Source organism: Doryrhamphus excisus, chromosome 11 (genome assembly GCF_030265055.1).
Source record: "Doryrhamphus excisus isolate RoL2022-K1 chromosome 11, RoL_Dexc_1.0, whole genome shotgun sequence".
NCBI classification, from domain to species: domain Eukaryota; kingdom Metazoa; phylum Chordata; class Actinopteri; order Syngnathiformes; family Syngnathidae; genus Doryrhamphus; species Doryrhamphus excisus.
Window position 1 is genome coordinate 17915077 of NC_080476.1, and position 26362 is coordinate 17941438.

The 26362-nt window shown below is 44.6% G+C and overlaps 2 protein-coding genes across 5 annotated transcripts; both read right to left on the bottom strand.

Moving 5' to 3' along the window:
- Positions 1-6219: 6219 nt before the first annotated feature.
- On the bottom strand, positions 6220-26012 carry ndrg4 (NDRG family member 4). Of its 4 annotated transcripts, XM_058087310.1 has the most exons (18): positions 25875-26012; positions 23002-23082; positions 22121-22270; positions 21191-21229; positions 18407-18512; positions 17968-18088; positions 16779-16841; positions 16640-16700; positions 16471-16557; positions 16335-16391; positions 14800-14903; positions 14658-14714; positions 13568-13619; positions 12315-12362; positions 12015-12050; positions 11889-11940; positions 10760-10798; positions 6220-8660 (listed from the first exon to the last, which is right to left on the bottom strand). In XM_058087310.1, the coding sequence occupies exons 2-18, from the start codon at positions 23077-23079 to the stop codon at positions 8491-8493; spliced, it is 1320 nt and encodes a 439-aa protein (XP_057943293.1). In that variant the 5' UTR covers positions 23080-23082; positions 25875-26012; the 3' UTR covers positions 6220-8490. The 4 variants fall into 4 exon arrangements, with proteins under 4 accessions (XP_057943293.1, XP_057943294.1, XP_057943295.1 ...); XM_058087311.1 differs by lacking the exon at positions 10760-10798 and having other exon boundaries at positions 25875-25999; XM_058087312.1 differs by lacking the exons at positions 21191-21229; positions 22121-22270; positions 23002-23082; positions 25875-26012 and adding an exon at positions 20543-20695.
- On the bottom strand, positions 8667-10753 carry LOC131138417 (uncharacterized). The gene is made up of 2 exons (XM_058087314.1): positions 9728-10753; positions 8667-9656 (listed from the first exon to the last, which is right to left on the bottom strand). Exons 1-2 carry the CDS (start codon positions 10167-10169, stop codon positions 9184-9186), a joined length of 915 nt encoding a protein of 304 aa, XP_057943297.1. The 5' UTR covers positions 10170-10753; the 3' UTR covers positions 8667-9183.
- Positions 26013-26362: the final 350 nt, after the last annotated feature.

A 26362-nucleotide genomic window follows, 5' to 3' on the forward strand; every position in this document is an offset into this window, starting at 1 on the left:
TCCACTGATCCAGGAACTGTTGCTTCTCTTTCATTTCATTCCATGTACAGTATAGTATTACATGTAGTACATGTATTACATGTACTAATGGTGTTTTTCTGTCCATCCAGTCCCTGGAAATATAAGATGAAAGTATTACGATGGAAGTACAACATTGAAGTATAGTAATTGCACGTTGGGAGTACTGGGTAGCTGCCTTGTCATTACGGGAACCTTTTTTAGCCGTGGACGTGACCCCGCCCTTTGCCTCGGCCAGCCCGCTTTCTCCTGCTTCCTCCATCACTGCAGATGTGGACTGCTTGGTGTCCCTCAGGGCCTTCAAAGTATCTGATATGGATGTGGTAATACATAGAGTAGCTGAGTACATGACTTGGAGTACTGCTAATATGGATGGTCTATAGCGGTATGGATTCTTCCAATGCTATATATGAAATATATTCTATTCTATTGGCTAATAGGAGTGTAAAGGTGACTATAGGGGTGTTATGTTGTGTCTAGAAGGCTCTAATGTTAAAAAGGTGTATTTACAATGTAAACAGGTTCATGCTCTAACTACCAAAATAGTTACTTTATAAAGAAGGAATCCTACTTTGTGGTTAGGCTAACCCTAACTAGGCTAACCCTATCTAGGCTAACCCTAGCTAGGCTAACCCTAGCTAGGCTAACTAGGCTAACCCTAGCTAGGCTAACTCTAACTTGGCTAACCCTATCTAGGCTAACCCTATCTAGGCTAACCCTAGCTAGGCTAACCCTATCTAGGCTAAATAGGCTAATTCTAACTAACCCTAACTAGGCTAACCCTATCTAGGCTAACCCTAACTAACCCTAACTAGGCTAACCCTAACTAACCCTATCTAGGCTAACCCTAACTATCCCTATCTAGGCTAACCCTATCTAGGCTAACTATGCTAACCCTATCTAGGCGAACCCTATCTAGGCTAAATAGGCTAATTCTAACTAACCCTAACTAGGCTAACCCTATCTAGGCTAACTAAGCTAACCCTAACCAACCCTAACTAGGCTAACTCTATCTAGGCTAACTAGGCTAATCCTAACTAACCCTAACTAGGCTAACCCTATCTAGGCGAACTAAGCTAACCCTAACTAGGCTAACCCTAACTAGCCCTATCTGGGCTAACCCTAACTAGGCTAACCCTATTGAGGCTAACTAGTCTAACCCTATCTAGGCTAACTAGGATAACCCTATCTAGGCTAATCCTAACTAACCCTAACTAGGCCAACCCTATCTAGGCGAACTAAGCTAACCCTAACTAGGCTAACCCTAACTAGCCCTATCTAGGCTAACCCTAACTAGGCTAACCCTATTGAGGCTAACTAGGCTAACCCTAACTAGTCTAACCCTATCTAGGCTAACCCTATTTAAGCTAACTAGGCTAACCCTATCGAGGCTAACTAGGCTAATTCTAACCAACCCTAACTAGGCTAACCCTATCTAGACTAACTAGGCAAACCCTAACTAACTTTAACTAGGCTAACCCTAACTAACCCTAACTTATCTCGGCAGGTATTACGCCACACTAAATATGCAACTCCATTATCCAAAAGAAAAAGGCATACTTGGTACCGGACTGTAATACAGTGTACTACAGTATACTACAGTGTGCTGCAGTGTACTGTGTGGCTCATTTTGGCTTGAGACAACTACAAGCTTGTTCTCCTTAAGAGGAGCAAATTTAGAAGATCTTTTTCTACTTTTCCCACAGCTCCAATTTGGCCGGACGGAGATGAGAGGCTTCCAAGTAGTTGCAGTCTATCATTAGAGAACATGGCCTCCATGTTTCCACGTGGAGAAGCAGAGGAGAGTGTTTGGCTTTCAGGGCGTTGCTGTGTCATTAGGGGAGCTCTGGGTGTGTCGCCTGCAGCCGCAAACTGCAAACATCTGTCTCCATGTGGAGGCCTCAAGGTGGCCGCTGGACTTCCTGTCCAAACATGGAGCTCATGTTTTGACGTCCAGAAGCAGGTAGATGTTTCCACAGCATGCTCTTAATGAATCAAAGCAATAGAAAGATACGCCATCATAGGCGTGAATGATGAATGGGGCGCCGTGGATCAGCTTAACAGCGCCCCCCGTCGGTGAAAATGTGCATTGTTTTTAACTATTATTAAAATTATTATTAAAACTTTTTCAATGTACCGATACTACGGGGTGCCCGATGGGTCATGGAGAAAAATAACATTAATGGGCAAAAAGAAAAAGCAGGCAAAACTGTGTGAGACTACAGTTCCGGTTAAGCTACAGTACACACTTCCGGTCATCGCCTGCTTCCGCATAGCGAAAATCAGGTGGAAATGTATCATTTATTTTCCTTCCACAGCATTTCCGAATCCCTCACTACACAAATATATATATATAAAGTCATACACTATATGTATAAAGTCATAAACTAACTAAAGGAACACATTTTAATAATTTTAATCTTAATTTGAAGTTGCTACGTAAACATCCGCTCTCAACGCGGAAGTACATCGCGCTACATGTAAACAGCCACGTGCATCTAAACCCAAGTAACCTATGGCTAGTCATGTGACCAGAAATGGCGACACTGTTTCAAAATGGTGCTTCGGAGCTTATCAATATCACATGACTGATGACGTCAACAGTTTCATACGTCACAGGTAATTCCTTTGGCGGGTTATGTGGGTGCTAGCTTGTGTATAGTATAGCCTCCAAGCTAACGAACAATGTTGATTTGTAATGAGAGCTTTTGTTAGTTTGTAATGGCCGCCTGTGTTTCACTCCTGCTGGTGACATGGATTGCTATGACTTGATTCTTCCACCAGATGTCGCCAATGTCAAAGAATGTTGTAAAGTTCAAACTTCTACCATCACACGTTAGCAATTGACCATCTACTAGCATCTACCAGTAGGTGGGAGCCCTACTAGGGGGCCCTGCTGGCATCTATTAGTATGTGGCAGCCCTATTGGGGGGCCCGACTAGCATCTACTAGTAGGTGGCAACCCCACTGGTGGGCCCTACTAGCATGTACTAGTATGTGGCAACCCTACTGGGGGCCCTACCGTCATCTACTAGTATGTGACAGCCCCAATGGGGGCCCCTATCGGCATCTACTAGTATGTGACAGCCCCTCTGGGGGCCCGACTAACATCTACTAGTAGGTGGCCACCCTACTGGGGACCCTACCAGCATCTACTAGTAGGTGGCAACCCTACTGGGGGCCCGACTAGCATCTACTAGTATGTGACAGCCCCACTAGGGGGCCCTACTAGCATCAACTAGTAGGTGGCAGCCCCACTAGGGGGCCCTACTAGCATCAACTAGTAGGTGGCAGCCCTACTGGGGGCCCGACTAGCATCTACTAGTAGGTAGCTGCCCTACTGAGGACCCTACTAGCATCTACTAGTAGGTGGCATCCCCACTGGGGGCCCTGCTAGCATCTACTAGTAGGTGGCCGCCCTACTGGGGGCCCTACTAGCATCTACAAGTAGGTGGCAACCCTATTGGGTGCCCTGCTAGCATCTACTAGTAGGTGGCAGCCCTACTGGGGGCCCTACTAGCATCTACTAGTAGTTGACAGCCCTACTGGGGGCCCGACTAGCATCTAGTCGTAGTTGACAGCCCTACTGGGGGCCCTACTAGCATCTACTAGTAGTTGACAGCCCTACTGGGGGCCCGACTAGCATCTACTCGTAGTTGACAGCCCTACTGGGGGCCCTACTAGCATCTACTAGTAGTTGACAGCCCTACTGGGGGCCCGACTAGCATCTACTCGTAGTTGACAGCCCTACTGGGGGGGCCTACTAGCATCTACTAGAAGGTGGCATCCCTACTGGGGGGGCCCTACTAGCATCTACTAGGTGGCAGCCCTACTAGCATCTACTAGTAGGTGGCAGCACCACTGGGGGCCCTACCGGCATCTACTAGTATGTGACAGCCCCACTGGGGGCCCTACCAGCATCTACTAGTAGGTGGCAACCCCACTGGTGGGCCCTACTAGCATGTACTAGTATGTGGCAACCCTACTGGGGGCCCGACTAGCATCTACTAGTAGGTGGCAACCCCACTGGTGGGCCCTACTAGCATGTACTAGTAGGTGGCAACCCTACTGGGGGCCCTACCAGCATCTACTAGTAGGTGGCAACCCTACTGGGGGCCCTACTAGCATCTACTAGTAGGTGGCCACCCTACTGGGGGGCCCTACTGGCATCTGCAAGTATGTGACAGCCCCCCTAGCGGGCCCTACTGGCATCTGCTAGTATGTGACAGCCCCACTGGGGGCCCTACTAGCATCTACAAGTAGGTGGCCGCCCTACTGGGGCCCTACTAGCATTATGTAAGATGATGATTGTGTAGATAGTACAGTACAGTTATAGAGTACTGTATATAGAGTACACATTGTAAGTATTAGTATTGGAATAATTAGGTGAGAGTCCATGTGTTGGTAGGTGAAGTCTTTATTAGCACATACGGAGGAGGGATGATGTAGTACAGCTGGTGTGTATTAGTATACAGTAGAAGCATATTGCTGATGGAGTAGAGTATGTACAGTACACATACAGTACACATATAGTACAACCTAACACTACATGGGGGTGGTTATGAATCCTGTCAGCCGGGATGGGAGTTGGCTAAGGTGGGGGTGGAAAACATCATGCGGGGCTGAGGGGTCAAAGGTCAAGATAGGACAATGTCATACGGCAGCACTTCCTGAAAGGGACCTCCCACTTCCTGTCGTATGTGTTGTGTATGTATTCAGTTCGTAAAAATTAAGTGTGAAAAAAATAAGCGGATTTGAAAATTCCCATCCACGTGCATCCATTTCCTGTATCTTTTTAACATGATTAGAGCCCTCCAGACATGAAATAACACCCCTATAGTCACCCCTTACACTCCTATTACCCAATATGGTAGAAACAATGAGAAAATAAGACATAGAAAACCTGCTTACCGACTTCCAAATAGGCTTTTCAACATGATTAGAGCCCTCCAGACATGAAATAACACCCCTATAGTCACCCCTTACACTCCTATTACCCAATATGGTCGAAACAATAAGAGAAAATAAGACATAGAAAACCTGCTTACCGCCTTCAAAATAGGCTTTTCATCATTATTAGAGACCTCCAGACATGAAATAACACCCCTATAGTCACCCCTTACACTCCTATTACAACAATATGGTAGAAACAATAAGAAAAAATAAGACATAGAAAACCTGCTTACCGCCTTCCAAATCGGCTTTTTAACATCATTAGAGCCCTCCAGACATGAAATAACACCCCTATAGTCACCCCCTTACACTCCTATTACCCAATATGGTAAAAACAATAAGACAAAATAAGACATAGAAAACCTGCTTACCGCCTTCAAAATAGGCTTTTCAACATTATTAGAGCCCTCCAGACATGAAATAACACCCCTATAGTCACCCCTTACACTCCTATTACCCAAAATGGTCGAAACAATAAGAGAAAATAAGACATAGAAAACCTGCTTACCGCCTTCAAAATAGGCTTTTCATCATTATTAGAGCCCTCCAGACATGAAATAACACCCCTATAGTCACCTTTACTATACTAAACTATTTTTCACACAAGCTACGGGATCACTGCAGGGACACAAAAGATGGCAGTGGTTTTCAGCATTAGTATGCTAGCTAGCTAATGACATAGCTTCCATGAGCCTGTTAGAGGCGGGGCACATTTTTATTGAAGGAATTTTTTAAATTTTTTTTTAAAAGATGGCCGGAGGTCGGCCTACATTCTGAGCTTGGTGCCCAAATGGCTCCAAAACAGCCCCGCCTCTCACAGGCAATTATTATTATTATTATTAATATAGTTATGACAAGGTCAGGTACAAGAACAAGTCAAAATTGTGGGAAAAGTAATTATTATTAAAGTCAAGATATGGAAGGAAAAAAGTTGCATTCAAAACAGGAAGAAGACACAATTCTACCAAAATAAAGTCGCAATATTATGAAGGGGGGAAAAATGATTTTAGTAGCAAATTATTCAGAAATCATAATTATTTATCATGACCAACTAATGTAATTTTTGTTAAAATTCTGTTGGTGAAAAGTCATAATATTGTATCAATAAAATCATAATATTATGGCAATAAAGTCACAATATTATGGCAATAATATTGTGACTTTATTGCCATAATATTATGATTTTATTGATACAATATTATGACTTTATTGCCATAATATCGTGACTTTATTGCCACAATATTATGGCAATAAAGTCACGATATTATGGCAATAAAGTCACAATAATATTGTGGCAAATATTATGGCAATAATATTAATATAAAGTCACGATATTATGGCAATAAAGTCACAATATTATTGCCATAATATTATGGCAATAAAGTCAATATTGTATCAATAAAGTCACAATATTATGGCCATAATATCGTGACTTTATTGCCACAATATTATGGCAATAAAGTCATAATATTGTGGCAATAAAGTCACAATATTATGGGAATAAATTCTAAATATTGTGGGATAATAATATTATGGCAAAATGGGAAAACCACCTTCTAAATACATTTTTAACATTAGAGCCCTCCATACATAAACTAACACCCCTATAGCCACATTTACACTGATAAAACCCCTTCTCGTGTGTGTGCTTCAACATATCTTTCCAACTAGGAAAGATCGTGATTTATGGCTGAATTTATTTTGAAAAGGGGTGATAAACAGGAAGTGGCTAGGGATTAGTGTACTGTATCATTTAGAAAATGCTTCCGCTTGAAAGAAGAGAAATAGTCCATGATTGTCAAGCAAGCTAACAAGCTAGCAAATCCAGCAAATGTCTCCTGCTGTTCTAGTCCTTGCAGGAGAAAGTCAGGAGAGTTAGTATCCCTAACCCAGGAGAAAGTCAGGGGAGTTATTATCCCTAACCCCGGAGAGAGTCAGGAGGTAGTATCCCTAACCCAGGAGAAAGTCAGGAGAGTTAGTATCCCTAACCCTGGAGAGAGTCAGGAGAGTTAGTATCCCTAACTCTAACCATGGAGAGAGTCAGGAGTTAGTATACGTAACCCTGGAGAGAGTCAGGAGTTAGTATCCCTAACCCTAGAAAAAGTCAGGAGAATTTGTATCCCTAACTCTAACCCTGGAGAGAGTCAGGAGTTAGTATCCATAACCCTGGAGAGTGTCAGGAGTTAGTATCCGTAACCCTGGAGAGAGTCAGGAGAATTAGTATTCCTAACCCTGGAGAAAGTCAGGGGAGTTATTATCCCTAGCCCCAGAGAGAGTCAGGAGGTAGTATCCCTAACCTTGGAGAGAGTCAGGAGAATTTGTAGCCCAAACCTTGAAGAGAGTCAGGAGAGTTAGTATCCCTAAACCCTGGAGAAAGTCAGGGGAGTTAGTATCCCTAGCCCTGGAGAGAGTCAGGAGTTAGTATCCGTAACCCTGGAGAGAGTCAGGAGTTAGTATTCCTAACCCTGGAGAGAGTCAGGAGAATTTGTAGCCCTAACCCTGAAGAGAGTCAGGAGAGTTAGTATCCTAACCCCTGGAGAGAGTCAGGAGAGTTAGTATCCCTAAACCCTGGAGAAAGTCAGGGGAGTTAGTATCCTAACCCCTGGAGAGAGTCAGGAGAGTTAGTATCCCTAAACCCTGGAGAAAGTCAGGGGAGTTATTATCCCTAGCCCTGGAGAGAGTCAGGAGAATTCCTATCCCTAACTCTAACCATGGAGAGAGTCTGGAGTTAGTATCCGTAACCTTGGAGAGAGTCAGGAGGTAGTATCCCTAACCCCAACCCGGGGGAGAGTCAGGAGTTAGTATCCCTAACTCTGGAGAGCGTCATGGGAGTTAATATCCCTAACCCCGCCTACAGCAATGTTTAGTATCTTCCTGCCGTGCCTTTCAGGTTGCCTTCACACTGGTGGTCAGGTACCTGATCCAGACCATCTGGTGGGGATCCCTCCCGGACATGTCCCTAGGGAACGAGTCCTGGTCAGGGCACATCTGAGCAGTAGGAGGCCTCAGGAAGACACAAGACATGTGGATAGACGATGTCTCTCAACTGGCCTGGGAACACCTCGGGATCCGAAGTCAGGGTTTCCCTGCTTAGGCTGTCGCCCCCACGACCCCACCTCGGATAAGCGGTAGAAGATGGATGGATGAAAGACGGATTGATGGGAAACTACTATGCTAACCGTCGCTGGTATGTGGTGTTTTTGCTATGTCTGTACGGTTCGCGTTTATTGGACACTCAGTTCGAGACCCGCCTCTCAGGCGGTGTTCGGTCTGACCCAGAGTCCGGTTGATTGACCAAAAGAAGCTTAAATACGGGAGGTTCGGGGGAGGGGCCACCCAATAAGGAGACAGTTAGCAACACAAACATGAGCTAGTCAAGAGTAAAAATGGAAGTGGCGGTAAACGATATAGTACAGTACACCATGGAGGACTTAGTACAGAAAAACAACCACAACTGTCTTCTCCCCCGTCACACCTCAAAGTGATTTCTTTAAGGTCACCCATTTTGGATTCCTTGCCTCAGCAGGACACTTCCGTGGTGTGGGCGGCGGCAGTGGCGGCGGCAGTGGCGACTCCCTCCGTGCTGTCGGAGTGGACGCAGGCCCGAGAGCGTGATCCTTCTGCGGAGCTGGCGCTAGTCAGGGAGGCGGTCCTGGAGCGAGCCAAGCGGGTCATGCTGGCGGAGGGCACTGGCGGGACAAGTTGATAAGGAAAAGAGCATGTCATTGTTTGGGAATCTGTGAAACTCAACCTCTGTTGAGAACCCATGAGTCCCTGAGACTCGAGTCTTTGTCGAGCACCTGGGAATCTGTAAAACTTAACCCTTTGTTGAGAACCCATGAGTCCCTGAGACTCGAGTCTTTGTTGAGCACCTGGGAATTTGTGAAACTCAACCCTTTGTTGAGAACCCATGATTCCCTGAGACTCGAGTCTTTGTCGAGCACCTGGGAATCTGTGAAACTCAACCCTTTGTTGAGAACCCATGAGTCCCTGAGACTCGAGTCTTCGTCGAGCACCCGGGAATCTATGAAACTCAACCCTTTGTTGAGAACCCATGAGTCCCTGAGACTCGAGTCTTTGTCGAGCACCTGGGAATCTGTAAAACTCAACCCTTTGTTGAGAACCCATGAGTCCCTGAGACTCGAGTCTTTGTCGAGCACCTGGGAATCTGTGAAACTCAACCCTTTGTTGAGAACCCATGAGTCCCTGAGACTAGAGTCTTTGTCGAGCACTTGGGAATCTGTGAAACTCAACCTTTTGTTGAGATCCCATGAGTCCCCAAGACAAGTCTTTGTTGAGCACTTGGGAATCTGTGAAACTCAACCCTTTGTTGAGAACCCATGAGTCCCTGAGACTCGAGTCTTTGTCGAGCACCTGGGAATCTGTAAAACTCAACCCTTTGTTGAGAACCCATGAGTCCCTGAGACTCGAGTCTTTGTCGAGCACCTGGGAATCTGTGAAACTCAACCCTTTGTTGAGAACCCATGAGTCCCTGAGACTCGAGTCTTCGTCGAGCACCCGGGAATCTATGAAACTCAACCCTTTGTTGAGAACCCATGAGTCCCTGAGACTCGAGTCTTTGTCGAGCACCTGGGAATCTGTAAAACTCAACCCTTTGTTGAGAACCCATGAGTCCCTGAGACTCGAGTCTTTGTCGAGCACCTGGGAATCTGTGAAACTCAACCCTTTGTTGAGAACCCATGAGTCCCTGAGACTCGAGTCTTCGTCGAGCACCCGGGAATCTATGAAACTCAACCTTTGTTGAGAACCCATGAGTCCCTGAGACTCGAGTCTTCGTCGAGCACCCGGGAATCTATGAAACTCAACCCTTTGTTGAGAACCCATGAGTCCCTGAGACTCGAGTCTTTGTCGAGCACCTGGGAATCTGTAAAACTCAACCCTTTGTTGAGAACCCATGAGTCCCTGAGACTCGAGTCTTTGTCGAGCACCCGGGAATCTATGAAACTCAACCTTTGTTGAGAACCCATGAGTCCCTGAGACTCGAGTCTTCTTCGAGCACCCGGGAATCTGTGAAACTCAACCCTTTGTTGAGAACCCATGAGTCCCTGAGACCCGAGTCTTTGTCGAGCACCTGGGAATCTGTGAAACTCAACCTTTGTTGAGAACCCATGAGTCCCTGAGACTCGAGTCTTTGTCGAGCACCTGGGAATCCGTGAAACCCTTTGTTGAGAACCCATGAGTCCCTGAGACTCGAGTCTTTGTCAAGCACCTGGGAGTCTGTGAAACTCAACCCTTTGTTGAGAATCCATGAGTCCCCGAGACTCGAGTCTTTGTCGAGCACCCGGGAATCTGTGAGACTCAACCCTTTGTTGAGAACCCATGAGTCCCTGAGACTCGAGTCTTTGTCGAGCACCTGGGAATTTGTGAAACTCAACCCTTTGTATTTCTCGATGAATTGTTCATTCGCTAATGGATTCATTGAGTCAAACAGGTTGTGATTATTTGGGGTACGGCACGTTCTAGCTACTGTATGTGTTTGCTAGCATGCTAGCTGAGCAGGCAGCCCTCCAGTAGGTTTCAAAGGATGAGCGTTCATCTTGCAGAGGTCCATGCAAAGGCAGGATGGGGAACACAAAGAAAGAATATTATATTTTTTTCCAATCAAGGAAAAAATATTTGGTAAACATTCCAAAATGGAGGGCCTGTAAGTTAACAAAAAGTTAAAAAGTAAAAAAAAACAATAAACAAGCATCGATGGGATTGTAATAAAATGAAAAGCTCATTCAGGGCCAGACAAACGTGGAGGAGGAGGAGGAGGAGGAAGTACCTGGCCCTCCACTCAACCTCCGATCCTTCACATAAGCGACTGAGAGAGACAGACGCCACAATCAATCCAAGACTGCAAACGTTACTCCTGCTGAAGTACATCAACACAACACAAAGGAAATACCACTGTCTGACCCGACTAACTCTAACCCAACCCCTTACTCCTAACCCGACTAACTCTAATCCAACCCCTCACTCCTAACCCGACTAACTCTAACCCCTTACTCCTCACTCCTAACCCGACTAGCTAACCCCTTACTCCTCACCCAACTAACTCTAACCCCTTACTCCTCACTCCTAACCCGACTAACTAACCCCTTACTCCTCACCCAACTAACTCTAACCCCTTACTCCTCACTCCTAACCCGACTAACTAACCCCTTACTCCTCACCCAACTAACTATAACCCCTTACTCCTCACTCCTAACCCGTCTAACTATAACCCCTTACTCCTCACGCCTAACCCGACTAACTATAACCCTAACCCCTCACTCCTAACCCGACTAACTCTAACCCCTTACTCCTCACTCCTAACCCAACTAACTCTACCCCCTTACTCCTCACTACTAACCTGACGAACCGTAAACCCTTACTCCTCACTACTAACCCTAACTCCTCACTCCTAACCCAACTAACTCTAACCCCTGACTCCTAACCCGACTAACTCTAACCCCTGACTCCTAACCCGACTAACCCTAACCCCTCACTCCTAACCCGGCTAACCCTAACCCCTGACTCCTAACCCGACTATACCCTAACCCCTGACTCCTAACCCGACTAACCCTAACTCCTCACTCCTAACCCGACTAACTCTAACCCCTTACTCCTAACTTCTAACTCGACTAACTCTAACCCCTTACTCCTAACTTCTAACTCGACTAACTCTAACCCCTTACTCCTCACCCAACTAACTCTAACCCCTAACTCCTCACTCCTAACCCGACTAACCCTAACTCCTCACCCGACTAACCCTAACTCCTCACTCCTAACCCGACTAACCCTAACCCCTCACTCCTAACCCGACTAACCCTAACCCCTCACTCCTGACCCGACTAACTAACTAATTGTCATTTATTCTGGAATGGCACAGCCCTAAGGAAGATATGGCCCCCAAATGGGTGGGTACTTACTGTAGCCCATACCCTGAAGGAAATACTTGAACGCTTCAGTGAGCTTCCCAGGCTGGAAAAGAAGAGAAGCACGTGAGACTGCCAGGTTCAAATGGACTTGGAATGAGCCGGTTTGGGATGCGGGACCTGGGTCAGCTGGGGAAGTCCACCAGAGTCAGCCATCTGTCAGGCGAGAAGAAACCACAAAGCAACTTTTTTTAGTATAGAAGACATCATGAAGCATCAGAAGTACAAATACCAAATATTTGTATTAAAAAAAAAACGCATTTATTAGAAACAATTTTTTTAAATAATTTTTTTTAAATAGAGTTTCCTGACAAAGTCAAAAAGCCTTGATGCAATAAACAAATATTATGTGATTCTTTTTATGCATTAAAATGTAAAACAGGAAGTTAGGGAGGTATCAATGACTCCTACTGTCATTACCTTCAGGAACGTGGTGTTGGTTGGGTCCAGTTTGGAGTTGCAGTCCACCTTTGAGAAGAAAGCCATCATGGTCAGCAAATACAGGAAGTCAGAGACTACTATCTTGTAAAGATATACAAACAGATAAAAAAAGACCCTAACCCTATCATGTCAGTTGTATTATTATTATTATTCTTAGAAACGTTGTTCCGCCCCAAGAATACCTTACGGCAGCTAGCGACTAGCCGGCTAGCGACTAGCTTGAGCACACGCTGTCCGCTAGCCAAAAGGTAACGCTACATTTTGTAGCTTTTTCTTTTTCACGCTAGGTGTAGCGTTCCTTTCCCATTGAATGCATCGTTTAGCTCAGTCATGCTAGCTGTTTTTCCTCTCAAATCAAATCAAAACTTTATTTGTATAGCACTTTTCCTGCAAAGATATACAAACAGATAAAAAAGACCCTAACCCTATCATGTCAGTTGCATTATTATTATTATTATTATTAGAAACGTTGTTCCGCCCCAAGAATACCTTACGGCAGCTAGCGACTAGCCGGCTCGCTTGAGCACACGCTAGCCAAAAGGTAACACTACATTTTGGAGCTTTTTCTTTTTCACGCTAGATGTAGCGTTCCTTTCCCGTTGAATGCATCGTTAGCGCCCTCATGCTAGCTGTTTTTCTCTCAAATCAAATCAAAACTTTATTTGTATAGCACTTTTCCTGCAAAGGCCGTCCTTTGGGGCCGTCCACATTGGGAGGAGCCGCAGGTCGTGCCATCGGGGGACCAGCCCCCGGGCCCCCCGACCCCGACAGATGGGGGCGGACCCCCACAAAGGGACCCAAGGATGGCATATCGGTATAACGCACAGAAAAGCGAAAACATTGCATCACCACATGAGTGACCTACATACTGCAATGTGCTGCAGCCATGACTCGCCCCCCCGTCCCCACAGTGCTTTTCCAAAACATCAACATTTCTATTTAGAATCCAAACAGAGCTGACATCATCGGTCATGTCGCATCCAATAAAGCTTCCTTTTAACTCCTTTGGATTAACTCGGACAGAAGCATGCATATCCGGGCTGAGCCTCGGAGTCAAAAACAAGCCCATCTGGTCCCGAATTACCCCCGTCCCATATGAAGACAGCCCACTCACTCACTCCGTACAACATTCATGCAATTGCTCCTCTTTCACGCTCATGAACGGCAATGAAATGGAAGCCGGGAGTGCTGTCCAGGGTGCTGAACAAAGTAACAAAAGATGTCTGACTCACCACGCCGTCCTCTGCGGGGGCGTTGTCTCCCACCACTAGCATAACGGGACATCTAAAAACCAAGTCAACATGATTTTGATTATTAGGGGTCTCAAACTCAATTTACCTGGGGGGCCACTGGAGCTAGGATATGGGTGAGACTGGGTCGCATCAGGTTTCCCCCCCCCCCAAATTTTTTTTATTAAAAACAAATAAAAATAATAATAAAAAAATAAAAAATAAATAAATATAATAATAATAATAATAAATAATAAAAATAAAATAAAAACCTTTCAACTTAAATAGCCAAAAACTTACCACTTCCACACGGATAGGGAGGATAACTATTAACAGTTATTTAACCTTTAACATGAACATTAATCAAACGTAATAATTTTTTTCTGGGTACATGATACCATACAGCATCCATATCAAACTAACATTAAACTTTCATATCAAGGCAGGGGGCCTCAAACTAGTGTCATGCGGGCCACATTTGGCCCGCGGGCCGCGTTTTTGAGACCCCTGATTTATACATGCTCCCTTGTTAGCATTTAATCCATGTTCAAATACATAAAGACTTAACATGGTCAAAGTTAGCATGCTAACTACAGCATTTTGGAACTGATGAATTTGATGTACATTATTTTTTTAAAATGGGAAAACTTGCTGTGGTTAAAGTCCGCCTTGGTTTGAGTAGGAGCTTCTGGGACGGATTGGTTATGTTAACCAAGGCGCCGCTATATTTTCCAAGAAAATCTGTTTACAATTTTCTAATTATGGTTTGGTATGGTTGATATTCCGGATGGATCCCGCTCGAACCGACCGTGTGTGGCCATGTTTAGCCTTCCTCTTGTGTTAGCATTTGGTATCATATCTTACATGAACCACATGAACTAATATTTTTTTCTGGGTACATGATACCATACAGCATCCATATCAAAAATTAAACTTTCATATCAAGACGGGGGCCGCAAACTAGTGTCCTGCGGGTGGGCCACATTTGGCCCACGGGCCGCGTGTTTGAGACCCCTGATTTAGATAAAAAAAACATCCAAATGTGGGTGCCGGAAGGTGTGAAGGTGAGCGACTGTGGACTTTGTGGACTTACTTCAGGGTTTTGGCATTGAGTACAGTTCCACTGCGGCTCATTTCCAAGTCCCTCCGGCTGCAAAAGACAATCTCATAACTTCATATCACACATACATTCCTCAAAAGAATGTGGGGGGGTGACATGGGGGGGGGGGGTGTACCTGTTGTACATGTTCCAAAAAAGCTGCAGGTTGAACTGGTTGATGTTGTTGTTGATCTGCTGCCGATAGCTCTGCACCAGCTCCGTGTTGTTCATCAGCTCCTCCTGTTCACAAAACGTTTGGTATCATCACGGGAGAGGAGGCGGAGCTACACGTACCACAGTGGACCCCGCTTAACCCGCTGGGGGTCTCTGAAGACTCACATGGTGTTTTTTTGCTCATAAATTTGTTGTTGTGTTTCTCCACATGGAATGACTTTTTAGATGAAAGATGAAAACTTGTAATTTAAAGTTTGTTTCTAAGTCATCCAGACGCCAAACCAAAGGTTCCACCATCTTCAGGTCCCCAGAGGACAAAAACAGCCATGAAATAAGTAGACCAGAGTAGAGTAGACCAGAGTAGAGTAGGGTAGACCAAATTACAGTAGAGTAGATCAGAGTACAGTAGAGTAGACCAGTGTAGAGTGGAGTAGAGTAGACCAGAGTAGAGTAGACCAGAGTAGAGTAGAGTAGACCAGAGTAGAGTGGTGTAGACCAGAGTAGAGTAGACCAGAGTACAGTAGAGTAGACCAGAGTAGAGTGGAGTAGAGTAGACCAGAGTAGAGTGGAGTAGAGTAGACCAGAGTGGTGTAGACCAGAGTAGAGTAGACCAGAGTAGAGTGGTGTAGACCAGAGTAGAGTAGAAGAGTGGAGTAGAGTAGACCAGAGTACAGTAGAGTAGACCAGAGTAGAGTAGACCAGAGTAGAGTGGAGTAGAGTAGACCAGAGTAGAGTAGACCAGAGTAGAGTGGAGTAGAGTAGACCAGAGTAGAGTAGAGTAGAGTGGTGTACACCAGAGTAGAGTAGACCAGAGTAGAGTAGGGTAGACCAAAGTACAGTAGAGTAGACCAGAGTACAGTAGAGTAGACCAGAGTGGAGTAGACCAGAGTGGAGTAGAGTAGAGTGGAGTAGAGTAGACCAGAGCAGAGTAGACCAGAGTAGACCAGAGCAGAGTAGAGCAGAGTAGAGTAGACCAGAGTAGAGTAGAACAGAATAGAGTAGACCAGACCAGAATAGAGTAGAGCAGACCAGAATAGAGTAGAGTAGACCAGAATAGAGTAGACCAGAGTAGAGTAGACCAGAGTAGAGTAGACCAGAGTAGAGTAGACCAGAGTAGAGTAGACCAGAGTAGAGTAGACCAGAGTAGAGTAGACCAGAGTAGACCAGACCAGAATAGAGTAGACCAGACCAGACCAGAATAGAGTAGAGTAGACCATAATAGAGTAGAGTAGACCAGAATAGAGTAGAGCAGACCAGAATAGAGTAGACCAGAGTAGAGTAGAACAGACCAGAGTAGAGTAGACCAGACCAGAGTAGAGTAGAGCAGACCAGACCAGAGTAGAGCAGACCAGAGTAGAGTAGACTAAAGTAGACCAGAGTAGAGTAGACCAGAGTAGACTATGGAAAATGAATATATTTGACATGCTCAGAGGTTCCAGTAAAGTCTGGGTTATGTGGATGAGGGCCCCTTAGGGGCGTGGCCACGAAAAAGGGTACCTGACTGAAAAGGTGGGGCAGCACAGTATCGGGCAGGGTGCTGGTCAGTCCTGACAGCTGGTGGAAAAAAAGGGAATGAGAAGCTGTGGTAGATGAACACCATCATCCACCCCTGACAGGACTTCTTGGCGGGTACCTTAGATGCGGCCCAGTCAATCCATCCTTTCCCGTTGGGGTCGATGTTGACCAAGACCAAACCCTCCACAAGCTCAGGGAAGATCAGCTGGACATTTATGTTGTCGTTAAAATCTGGTCATTTATTTAGCTAGTTAGCTTTGAGCAAACAGCGGTTAGCTTGAACTTACAGCAAACTTGGCCAGGACGTAGGATCCTGCTCCAACGCCGATCCCCACGATGCTCTTGAATCTGAAAGGGAGCATTTAAGCCACTCAGATGGCGATGGAGGATGGGATGAAGGGGGGTGGCGTGTGTTGGTTCAAGTACCCAAAGTGCTGCACCACAGTGGGCAACATGCCGGCCAGCTGCTCCATGCTCTGGTACTGGTACCTGGTGGACCAAACAATCATCCAACATTACAGTCAAGGAATTACTAGAATTACTAAGGAATAGTTGAAAATGTTTGCTAGTAATGCTAACACCTAGTTTGATAAGCATGCTATCAATGCTAACATTAGAATGTCCATGCTGAGCATGCTAGTGCTAAGTTTTTATCTGTGTCTACCTATGAAAATAGTTGAAAATGCTTGCTTGCTAACAATGCTAACATTAGCATGCTAACACCTAGTTTGATGTGTTTATGCGCGTGTCTACCTATGAAAATAGTATAACATTGGCTTGCTAGCGATGCTAACATTAGACAGTCCACACCAAACCCGTGAAAATAGTTGAAAATGCTTGCTAGTAATGCTAACACCTAGTTTGATAAGTGTTTATGCACATGTCTACCTATGAAAATAGTATAATATTAGCATTCTAACACCTAGTATAAGTGTTTATGCACGTGTCCACCTATGAAAATAGTATAATATTAGCATGCTAACACCTAGTATGATAATAGGTGTTTATGCACGTGTCTACCTATGAAAATAGTATAACATTGGCATGCTAGCGATGCCAACATTAGACAGTCCACACCAAACCCATGAAAATAGTTGAAAATGCTTGCTAGTAATGCTAACACTTAGTTTGATAATAAGTGTTTATGCACGTGTCTACCTATGAAAATAGTATAACATTAGCATGCTAACACCTAGTATGATAATAAGTGTTTATGCACGTGTCTACCTGTGAAAATAGTATAACATTAGCATGCTAACACCTAGTATGATAAGTGTTTATGGACGTGTCTACCTATGAAAATAGTATAACATTGGCATGCTAGCAATGCTAACGCACCGAGCATGCTAGTGTTAAGTTTTTATGTACGTATGTGTCTACCTATGAAAATAGTTGAAAATGCTTACTTGCTAGTAATGCTAAGATTAGCATGCTAACATCTAGTATGATAAGTGTTTATGTACGTGTCTACCAATGAAAATAGTACAACATTAGCATGCTCGCAATGCTAATGTGCCAAAGGTTAGCTGCTTATGCCTCCCTCTCTCTATACTCCAATGTCGTTGTAGTAATATTTGTTTTTTTAAATGTCTACACGTCGTATCGGGTATCGTACCCTTGTGGCAACTGCGACGCTCCGATCTGCTGTCCTGGGGCGTCCACGTGGCAAACAACAAAGTGCTTGGTGATCTCCTGCATGTCCTCATTGCTGAAGAAGGTGTTGAAGCACAGCTTGTCTACCCGAGGGTGGAGATACAGTGTCATACAGTATTTGTACATACAGTACATAGTACATTGAACATGTACTATGGAATGACTGTGTTCTTTGTTTTCTTCTTGAGGCATCCAAAAGGCAAAAGGTAGATATGGCAGATTAAGTCGTGATCTGCATGACAGCACGCTATTACCCCCCCCAACCCCCACCATTGTAGAGCCACACTCCTGGCCCCGCCCCCTTTGAATGTTTTTCTGACCTACTTTTTCACCATGGATGTTTTTTTCCACACTCATTTTCTCTTCCTTTTGTTTCAGCCTGAAATGGGTTGAGTACTCACGGTTGAGTCCCACATCGTGATAGGTGAGGATGGCGGGCTTGTTCCTTTTGGGCGCCCCGCGGATCACCACATGCAGCATCCCGAAAGGGGTCTCCACATCGTGTTCCTGTCAGGGCAGAACAACACCTGGATCACCTGCTTGTTGACCACGTGTACGAGTAGCCGTCTGGGAACACATACTATACGTACATACAGTATATATATACACAGTATTTGGCATTCAAAGATGTAACCATATGTGGTATTCTACGTCACTATGTCACAATGGTGAGACAACAGCCACCACAGGAAGTACTGTACAGAACAGGTAGCAAAAAAACAAAAACAAACAACCACATGAAACTCTTCCAATGCTAACATGTCAGTAAATATCTTATTTTCCCTTATATGTCTACTATATTGGTTAATGGGGGTATTACATGTGACTATAGGGGTGTTATGTCATGTCTAGAGCGCTCTAATAATGTACAAAAGCATATTTAGAAGGTGGTAAACAGGTTTTCTATGTCTTATGTGTGGTATTTTCTCTTATGATGTCCACTACATTAGTTAATAGGGGTATAAAGGTGACTATAGGGGTGCTATTTCATGTCTAGAGGGCTCTAATGATGTTAAAAGGAGTATTTATAAGGTGGTAAACAGGTTTTCTATGTCTTATGTGTCTTATTTTCTCTTATGATGTCTATATATTGGGTAATAGGGGTATAAAGGTGACTATAGGGTTGTTATTCCATGTCTAGAGGGCTCTAATCATGTTAAAAGGTGTATTTATAAGGTGGTAAACAGGTTTTCTCAGTCTTATTTTTTCTTATGATGTCTACTATATTGGGTGATATGAGCGTAAAGGTGACTATAGGGGTGTTATTTGATATCTGGGGGTCTCTAATGGCTTTAAAAAGTGTATTTACAAGGTGGTAAACAGGTTTTCTATGTCTTATTTTCTCTTATGATGTTTACTATATTGGGTAATAGGAGTGTAAAGGTGACTATAGGGGTGTTATTTCATGTCTAGAGGGCTCTAATCATGTTAAAATGTGTATTTAGAAGGTGGTAAACAGGTTTTCTATGTCTTATGTGTCTTATTTTCTCTTATGATGTCTACTAGGTTAGTTAATAGGGGTATAAAGGTGACTATAGGGGTGCTACTTCATATCTAGAGGGCTCTAATGATGTTAAAATGAGTATTTATAAGGTGTTAAACAGGTTTTCTCAGTCTTATGATGTCTACTATATTGGGTGATAGGAGTGTAAAGGTGACTATAGGGGTGTTATATCATGTCTAGAGGGCTCCAGTGATGTTAAAAGGTGTATTTAGAAGGTGGTAAACAGGTTTTCTAGGTCTTATTTTCTCTTATCATGTCTACTATATTGGGTAATGACAGTGTAAAGGTGACTATAGGGGTGTTATTTCATGCCTGGAGGTCTCTATTAATGTTAAAGTGCATTTAGAAGGTTATGATGTCTACTATATTGGGCAATAAGAGTGTAGATGTGACTAGATTTCAAGCATAGAGGGCTCCAATCATGTTAAAAGTGTATTTAGAAGGTTTCTATTCTCTAACTATGACAATGTTCACTACTAATGTACACTAAAATTATCAGTTCAAATTGTTGTTGTTTTTTGCAACATCAGCTCCAATTCAAGACATCCTGGTAGACATTATCAATCGTGATGATCCGGTGTTGCCATGTAAACACACGTAGCCCTGAGCCACATCCTGCGAGTGGACCAGAGCGTGCGTGTTGGCGTGCTGTGCAGACCTGATGCCTTTCCTTAATGCAAGCTGTTCTCCGGCGTGCTCCCATCCTGTCCATGTGATCATCATGAATCCCCACCCTGGCACCTCATCCCGCCAGATCCTCCGCCTATTATTTCAGCATCAACACCTCTAACCATCCATCCCGCCTGAACCACCGCTGAAACATTGGAAAAGTGTAAAAGGTTTGCCAGCGACCTCCATGGCGTCACACCGGCTTCTGGAAGCGTGTGCCCGAATATAGTGCACCTCGCTGGGCTACAGCAGGTGGCTTCCCCCCCTTCCCTACTATGGTTCTCCGCATGCGTGGAGTGTGTCAGTGGGTCATCATGTCCTCCTCCTTGCTGAAGCCATGTTATGTTCCTCATGTGTCACTCACCCCGTCCCAGCATTCAGGCATGATCCCGGCGTGTAGCTCTGAGGCGCCAAAAAAGGAGGGGGAAAAAGGTGCGGACAGGCTGGCCAGCGGGGATTCGGTACTGATGAGAAGCGATGCAGAACGAATGGCGACGCTGCACACTGCTGCAGTGTCTTTGTCTGCAGACTTTAAACCCCCCCTTTCCTATCTCACTCCCACCGTGGTGGTGGTGGTGGGGGGGGCGGAGCAGGCAAGCGAGGATTGGCTCAGTTTTCTGCTTCTCCATCCCACCACCGGCTGGCGCTGTTGGACGTCTTTCGCCCCTTCCTCGGCGTTATTCCGACCGGAATAACATCAACAGTAGTGCTATTCCGACACCATCCAATGGCTCTTTAACTCTCTCACACACACACACACATAGTCCTCTTCCTGATTAGCACCAGAGATGCATTCACTGACACTCCGAAAATAACAACAGCGTCCTAATTATGCCTGTATTTGTACTCGAAATGAACAAAAAGAAATAAAGTACAATTTGCTGCATTTAAGGATGCTCGGAAATCCCATGCAATGAACTCAAACCCAATGAAAATTTAATAATCATAATTAATTATGATTAATTATATTTCACACACAGATGAATGGATGAGGACAAGAAGGGCATCTTACCTTCCAGTCGCCTGCTGGCATCAGCTGGTCATCGCAGTCCTGCACGCAAGGGAAGGAGTCATTGGTACCTGGTACTGTGTGTACTCTACAGAGTACTACACCGCACCTTATGTCTACTATATTGGGTAATAAGCGTGTAACGGTGACTATAGGGGTGTTATTTCACGTCTAGAGGTCTCTAACCATGTTTTAAAAGTATATTTAGGTGGTAAACACATTTTCAATGTCTTATTTCCTCTTATTATGTCTACTATATTGGGTCATAGGAGTGCAAAGAGAACTATAGGGGTGTTATTTCAGGCCTAGAGGTCTCTAATCACATTTAAAAAGTGTATTTAGAAGGTGGTAAACATGTTTTCTATGTCTTATTTTCTCTCATTATGTCTACTATATTGGGTAATAGGAGTGTAAAGGTGACTATAGGGGTGTTATTTTATGTCTGAAGGTCTCTAATGAAGTTTAAAAAGTATATTGAGGTGGTAAACATATATTCTATGTCTTATTTTCTCTTATGTCTCCTATACTGGCTAGTAGGAGTGTAAAGGTGACTATAGGGGTGTTATTTAATGTCTAGAGGTCTCTGATCATGTTTTAAAAGTATATTTAGGTGGTAAACACATTTTCTACGTCTTATTTCCTCTTATTATGTCTACTATATTGGGTCATAGGAGTGCAAAGAGAACTATAGGGGTGTTATTTCAAGCCTAGGGGTCTCTAATCACATTTAAAAAGTGTATTTAGAAGGTGGTAAACATGTTTTCTATGTCTTATTTTCTCTTATTATGTCTACTATATTGGGTAATAGGGGTGTAAAGGTGACTATAGGGGTGTCATTTAATGCCTAGAGGTCTCTAATCATGTTTAAAAAGTATATTTAGGTGGTAAACACATTTTCTATGTCTTATTTTCATCTAAGGTTCTGGTACTTACTGCAAGGACCCCGCCGGTCCGACGGCGGGTCTGGCGGAGCCAATGGCGTGCAATGACGTGCCAGCGGTGGGTGGGACGGCTGTGGGGCGGGGCGCTGTTCGAGGCCTCGGGGCTGGGGGGGCAGGCCTGTTCCCCCGCCTCTCCTTTCTCCTGTCGGGATACAAAAGATGCAACGAATGAAAAAAAGCACCTGGGTTCAAATCCAAGATGTAAACATTCATGAGTCTGCATTATGGCTAATGCATATTATTCCTTCCATTCAGCCATCACCTCTGAATCAGTGACCAGCGTAAGCAGGAGTACATAACGCTACACTTGAGTCACCACTATTTATGTACATGGGGGTACAGTTGGTGCACACCTGGAGGTGAGAAGGACTGGAAGAAATATCATAACATGACTCCTAGCACATGACTACTACCAGGAGAAGCAGAGTACAGAGGGGGGGAAGCAACCTGCTGTGGCCCAGCGAGGTGCACTGTATTCGGGCACACGCTCAGAGCAGCCTGTGTGACGCCATGGAGGACTCTGGCAAACTTTACCAATGAACTGACATTTCAGGTGGTTGATAATAATAAAAATAAATATAATTATACATAAATATTATTACTATTAATAATGACTAAAAATGCTAACATGCTAACACCTAGCATAACAGTGGCATCTATTTAATTGGCTGGCTATAAAAATTGCAAAAACTACTACACTGCTAATGTTAGCATGCTCGCGATGCAAACATGCTAACATTAGCATGCTAACATGTAGCATGGTGTTTAAAAGCTATAAGTGTCTAGCTATGACAGTGGCTAAAACTGCCGCTATGCTAATGTTAGGAGGCTAACATTGGCGTGCTAACAGCTAGCAGGAACGGTCCAACTGACCACATCTACACGGGTTCCTCGGTGCTCCGGCAGCAACGGCTTTTCCTCTGGGAAGTGCTGCTCCTTCATCCCCGCCATCACCTGGGAGACACACGCACGAGGAAGGTCAGATTCCCAACCTGTGACGCCGACACGTGACCCAATATACTGCATGTGCACGTCATGTAGTGTAAAGGTGACTATAGGGGTGTTATTTCATGTCCAGAGGTCTCTAATTATGTTTTAAAGTATATTTACATGTAAACACATTTTCTATGTCTTATTTTCTCTTATTATGTCTACTATATTGGATCATATGAGTGCAAAGAGAACTATAGGGATGCTATTTCAGGCCTAGAGGTCTCTAATCATGTTTAAAACGTGTATTGTATGTTAAAAAGTGTATTTAGAAGGTGGTAAACATGTTTTCTATGTCTTATTTTCTCTCATTATGTCTACTAAATTGGGTAATAGGAGTGTAAAGGTGACTATAGGGGTGTTATTTCATGTCTAAAGGTCTCTAATCATGTTTAAAAAGTATATTTATGTGGTAAACACATTTTCTATGTCTTATTTTCTCTTATTATATCTACTATATTGGGTCATAGGAGTGCAACAGTAACTATAGGGGTGTTATTTCAGGCCTAGAGGTCTCTAATCATGTTTAAAAAGTGTATTTGGAAGGTGGTAAACATGTTTTCAATGTCTTATTTTCTCTCATTATGTCTACTAAATTGGGTAATAGGAGTGTAAAGGTGACTATAGGGGTGCTATTTCATGTGTAAAGGTCTCTAATCATTTTTTAAAGTATATTTACATGGTTAACACATTTCTATGTCTTATTTTCTCTTATGATGTCTACTGTATTGGGTCATAGGAGTGCAAAGAGAACTATAGGGGTGTTATTTCAGGCCTAGAGGTCTGTAATCATGTTTAAAACATGTATTTAGACGGTGGTAAACATGTTTTCTATGTCTTATTTTCTCTCATTATGTCTACTAAATTGGGTAATAGGAGTGCAAAAGTGACTATAGGGGTGTTATTTCATGTCTAATGGTCTCTAATCATGTTTAAAAAGTGAGGCTGAGTGAGTCCATTGTTTCTTTGAGACAAGTACCTGAGAGTCTGAATAATAATGGACTGGATTTGATGGTACTGACGTGACGCCATGATGGATTGACGACTGGCAACACAGCCGCTCTGAGATAGGCTGCAGATCCCTGCAAGGTGTGTGAAGTGTCCAGCCCAGGGACTGGGTGGAGGGAGCTAGGATCAAACCGCCAACACCCGGCCAGCTCGGACCGGGGCCAGGACCAGATATGCCTTCTTCCACTGCGTGTGGATGGCTGGCCATACATGGCTAAGGCAGCGTAGCGCCAGGGTGTTAGCTCTCGCCATCACTCACGCTCTCAGACCAGAACCAGAGGCGTGTTGTATCAATCTCTCCGTAAGGGAAACAAGTGTTCGGAAAACAGAGCCACAGTCCTCCCTCATCCTCTCCGGGAAGACGCTCCATGTCTCAATCCCTGCCAACCTTCACAGGCTGACTAAGAAAAGAGGAATAAAAAGCTCCACATGTAGGCTGTTTTGGTTAGACAACCCATTCCAGCCTCATTTGTCTGCACATAGACAGTATGTTTATGTTCAAGGTTAGCATGGTAGCAATGCTAGCACACTACTAAGGGTGTGCAACCCAGCCCGTATTTGTATTTTTTGAAGTCGGAAAAGTATTTGTATTTGAGTAAAATTTAAAATTTGGTATTTTCAAAGCTATACATTTATACAGACATGCTCACAGTTATGCTAATGCTAGCTTCTGGGACGGATTGATTATGATTATGTTAATTATGTTAACTGTTCCTATTAGGGGAATAGAGTCACGCCATTGGGGGAATAGAGTCACGCCATTAGGGGGAATAGACTACCACTATTGGGGGGAATAGAGTCACTCTATGAGGGGGAATAGAGTCACTCTATTAGGGGAATAGAGTCCCACCGTTAGGGGGAATAGAGTCCCACCGCTAGGGGGAATAGAGTCCCACCGCTAGGGGGAATAGAGTCCCACCGCTAGGGGGAATAGAGTCCCACCGCTAGGGGGAATAGAGTCCCACCGCTCGGGGGAATAGAGTCCCACCGCTAGGGGGAATAGAGTCCCACCGTTAGGGGGAATAGAGTCCCACCGTTAGGGGGAATAGAGTCCCACCGTTAGGGGGAATAGAGTCCCACCGTTAGGGGGAATAGAGTCCCACTATTAGGGGGGAATAGAGTCCCACTATGAGGGGGACTGGAGTCCCACCATTTGGGGGACTAGAGTCCCACTATTTGGGGGAATAGAGTCCCACCATTAGGGGGAATAGAGTCTCACCATCAGGGGAATAGAGTCACACTATTAGGGGAATATAGTCATTCTATTAGGGGAGTAGAGTCCCACTATTAGGGGAATAGAGTCACACCATTAGGGGAATAAAGTCCCACTATTCAGAAAAGAAAACGTGAACAAGAAGGCATCAGAAAGAGCAGTAAAATGCGAGATTAGAAAGAAGTTATCACATAAAAAGCTGCAGCCATGTGGGAAGGCCAACAAAGTGGTCGGTGTTGAGGAGTGTAAAAGAGGAGTATAAAAGAGGAGTCTAAAAGCGGAGTACGTGGAGACGGTGTGGAAGGTGGAGTAGCATCCTATCCTATGTGTCACGATCATCAGACGCAGAGGCTGCTACGACGGAACAGACGGACGGACGGGAGGAGTCCGGGGCGAGACAAAAAGCCATCTTCACGCCCGCCCGTCATGCTGTGAAGACCCCCCCCCCCCACGCCCCCTTTTTCCATCTAGTGGTCAAAGTGAGATTCTCTACATGATGGCCCGTAAAAGCTTGGCAAGAGATAGTGTCCGCTACCTGTGATGTTTTCGGGCGCTCTCTTCTGGCCGGAGTCTGGGATGGTGGTCGTGTCGACTGTATCTGCCAGTCAGGGTGTGTGTGTCTGTGTAATCAACACATAGCGAGAGAGAAAAAGAGAGGGAGAGGGAGAGAGAGAGAGAGAAGGAGAGGGAGAGCCAGGCAGTCTTTATCCATGGCTCTCCTCTTGTTATTAATAATAATGATAATAATAATAATAATAATTTCACCACAGCTGAATGAACACAGGCTTCAATCCCTCCTACCATGAAATAACGCCACATTCTTTACAGAGACAGGCAATGTATGCCGCCGTGCGCGTCTAATTCCGACACGTTACCCGCCCACGCACACTCACTGAGCAGCCAGAAGAGCCTTTGTGCTGCTTGTGCTGTCTGAGTGGAGACCAGCGTGTTATTAAGCCATACGGTTATGGCGATATCATCCATGTTGCATTCATGAAGCATCCGTACACTAGCATTCCCCCC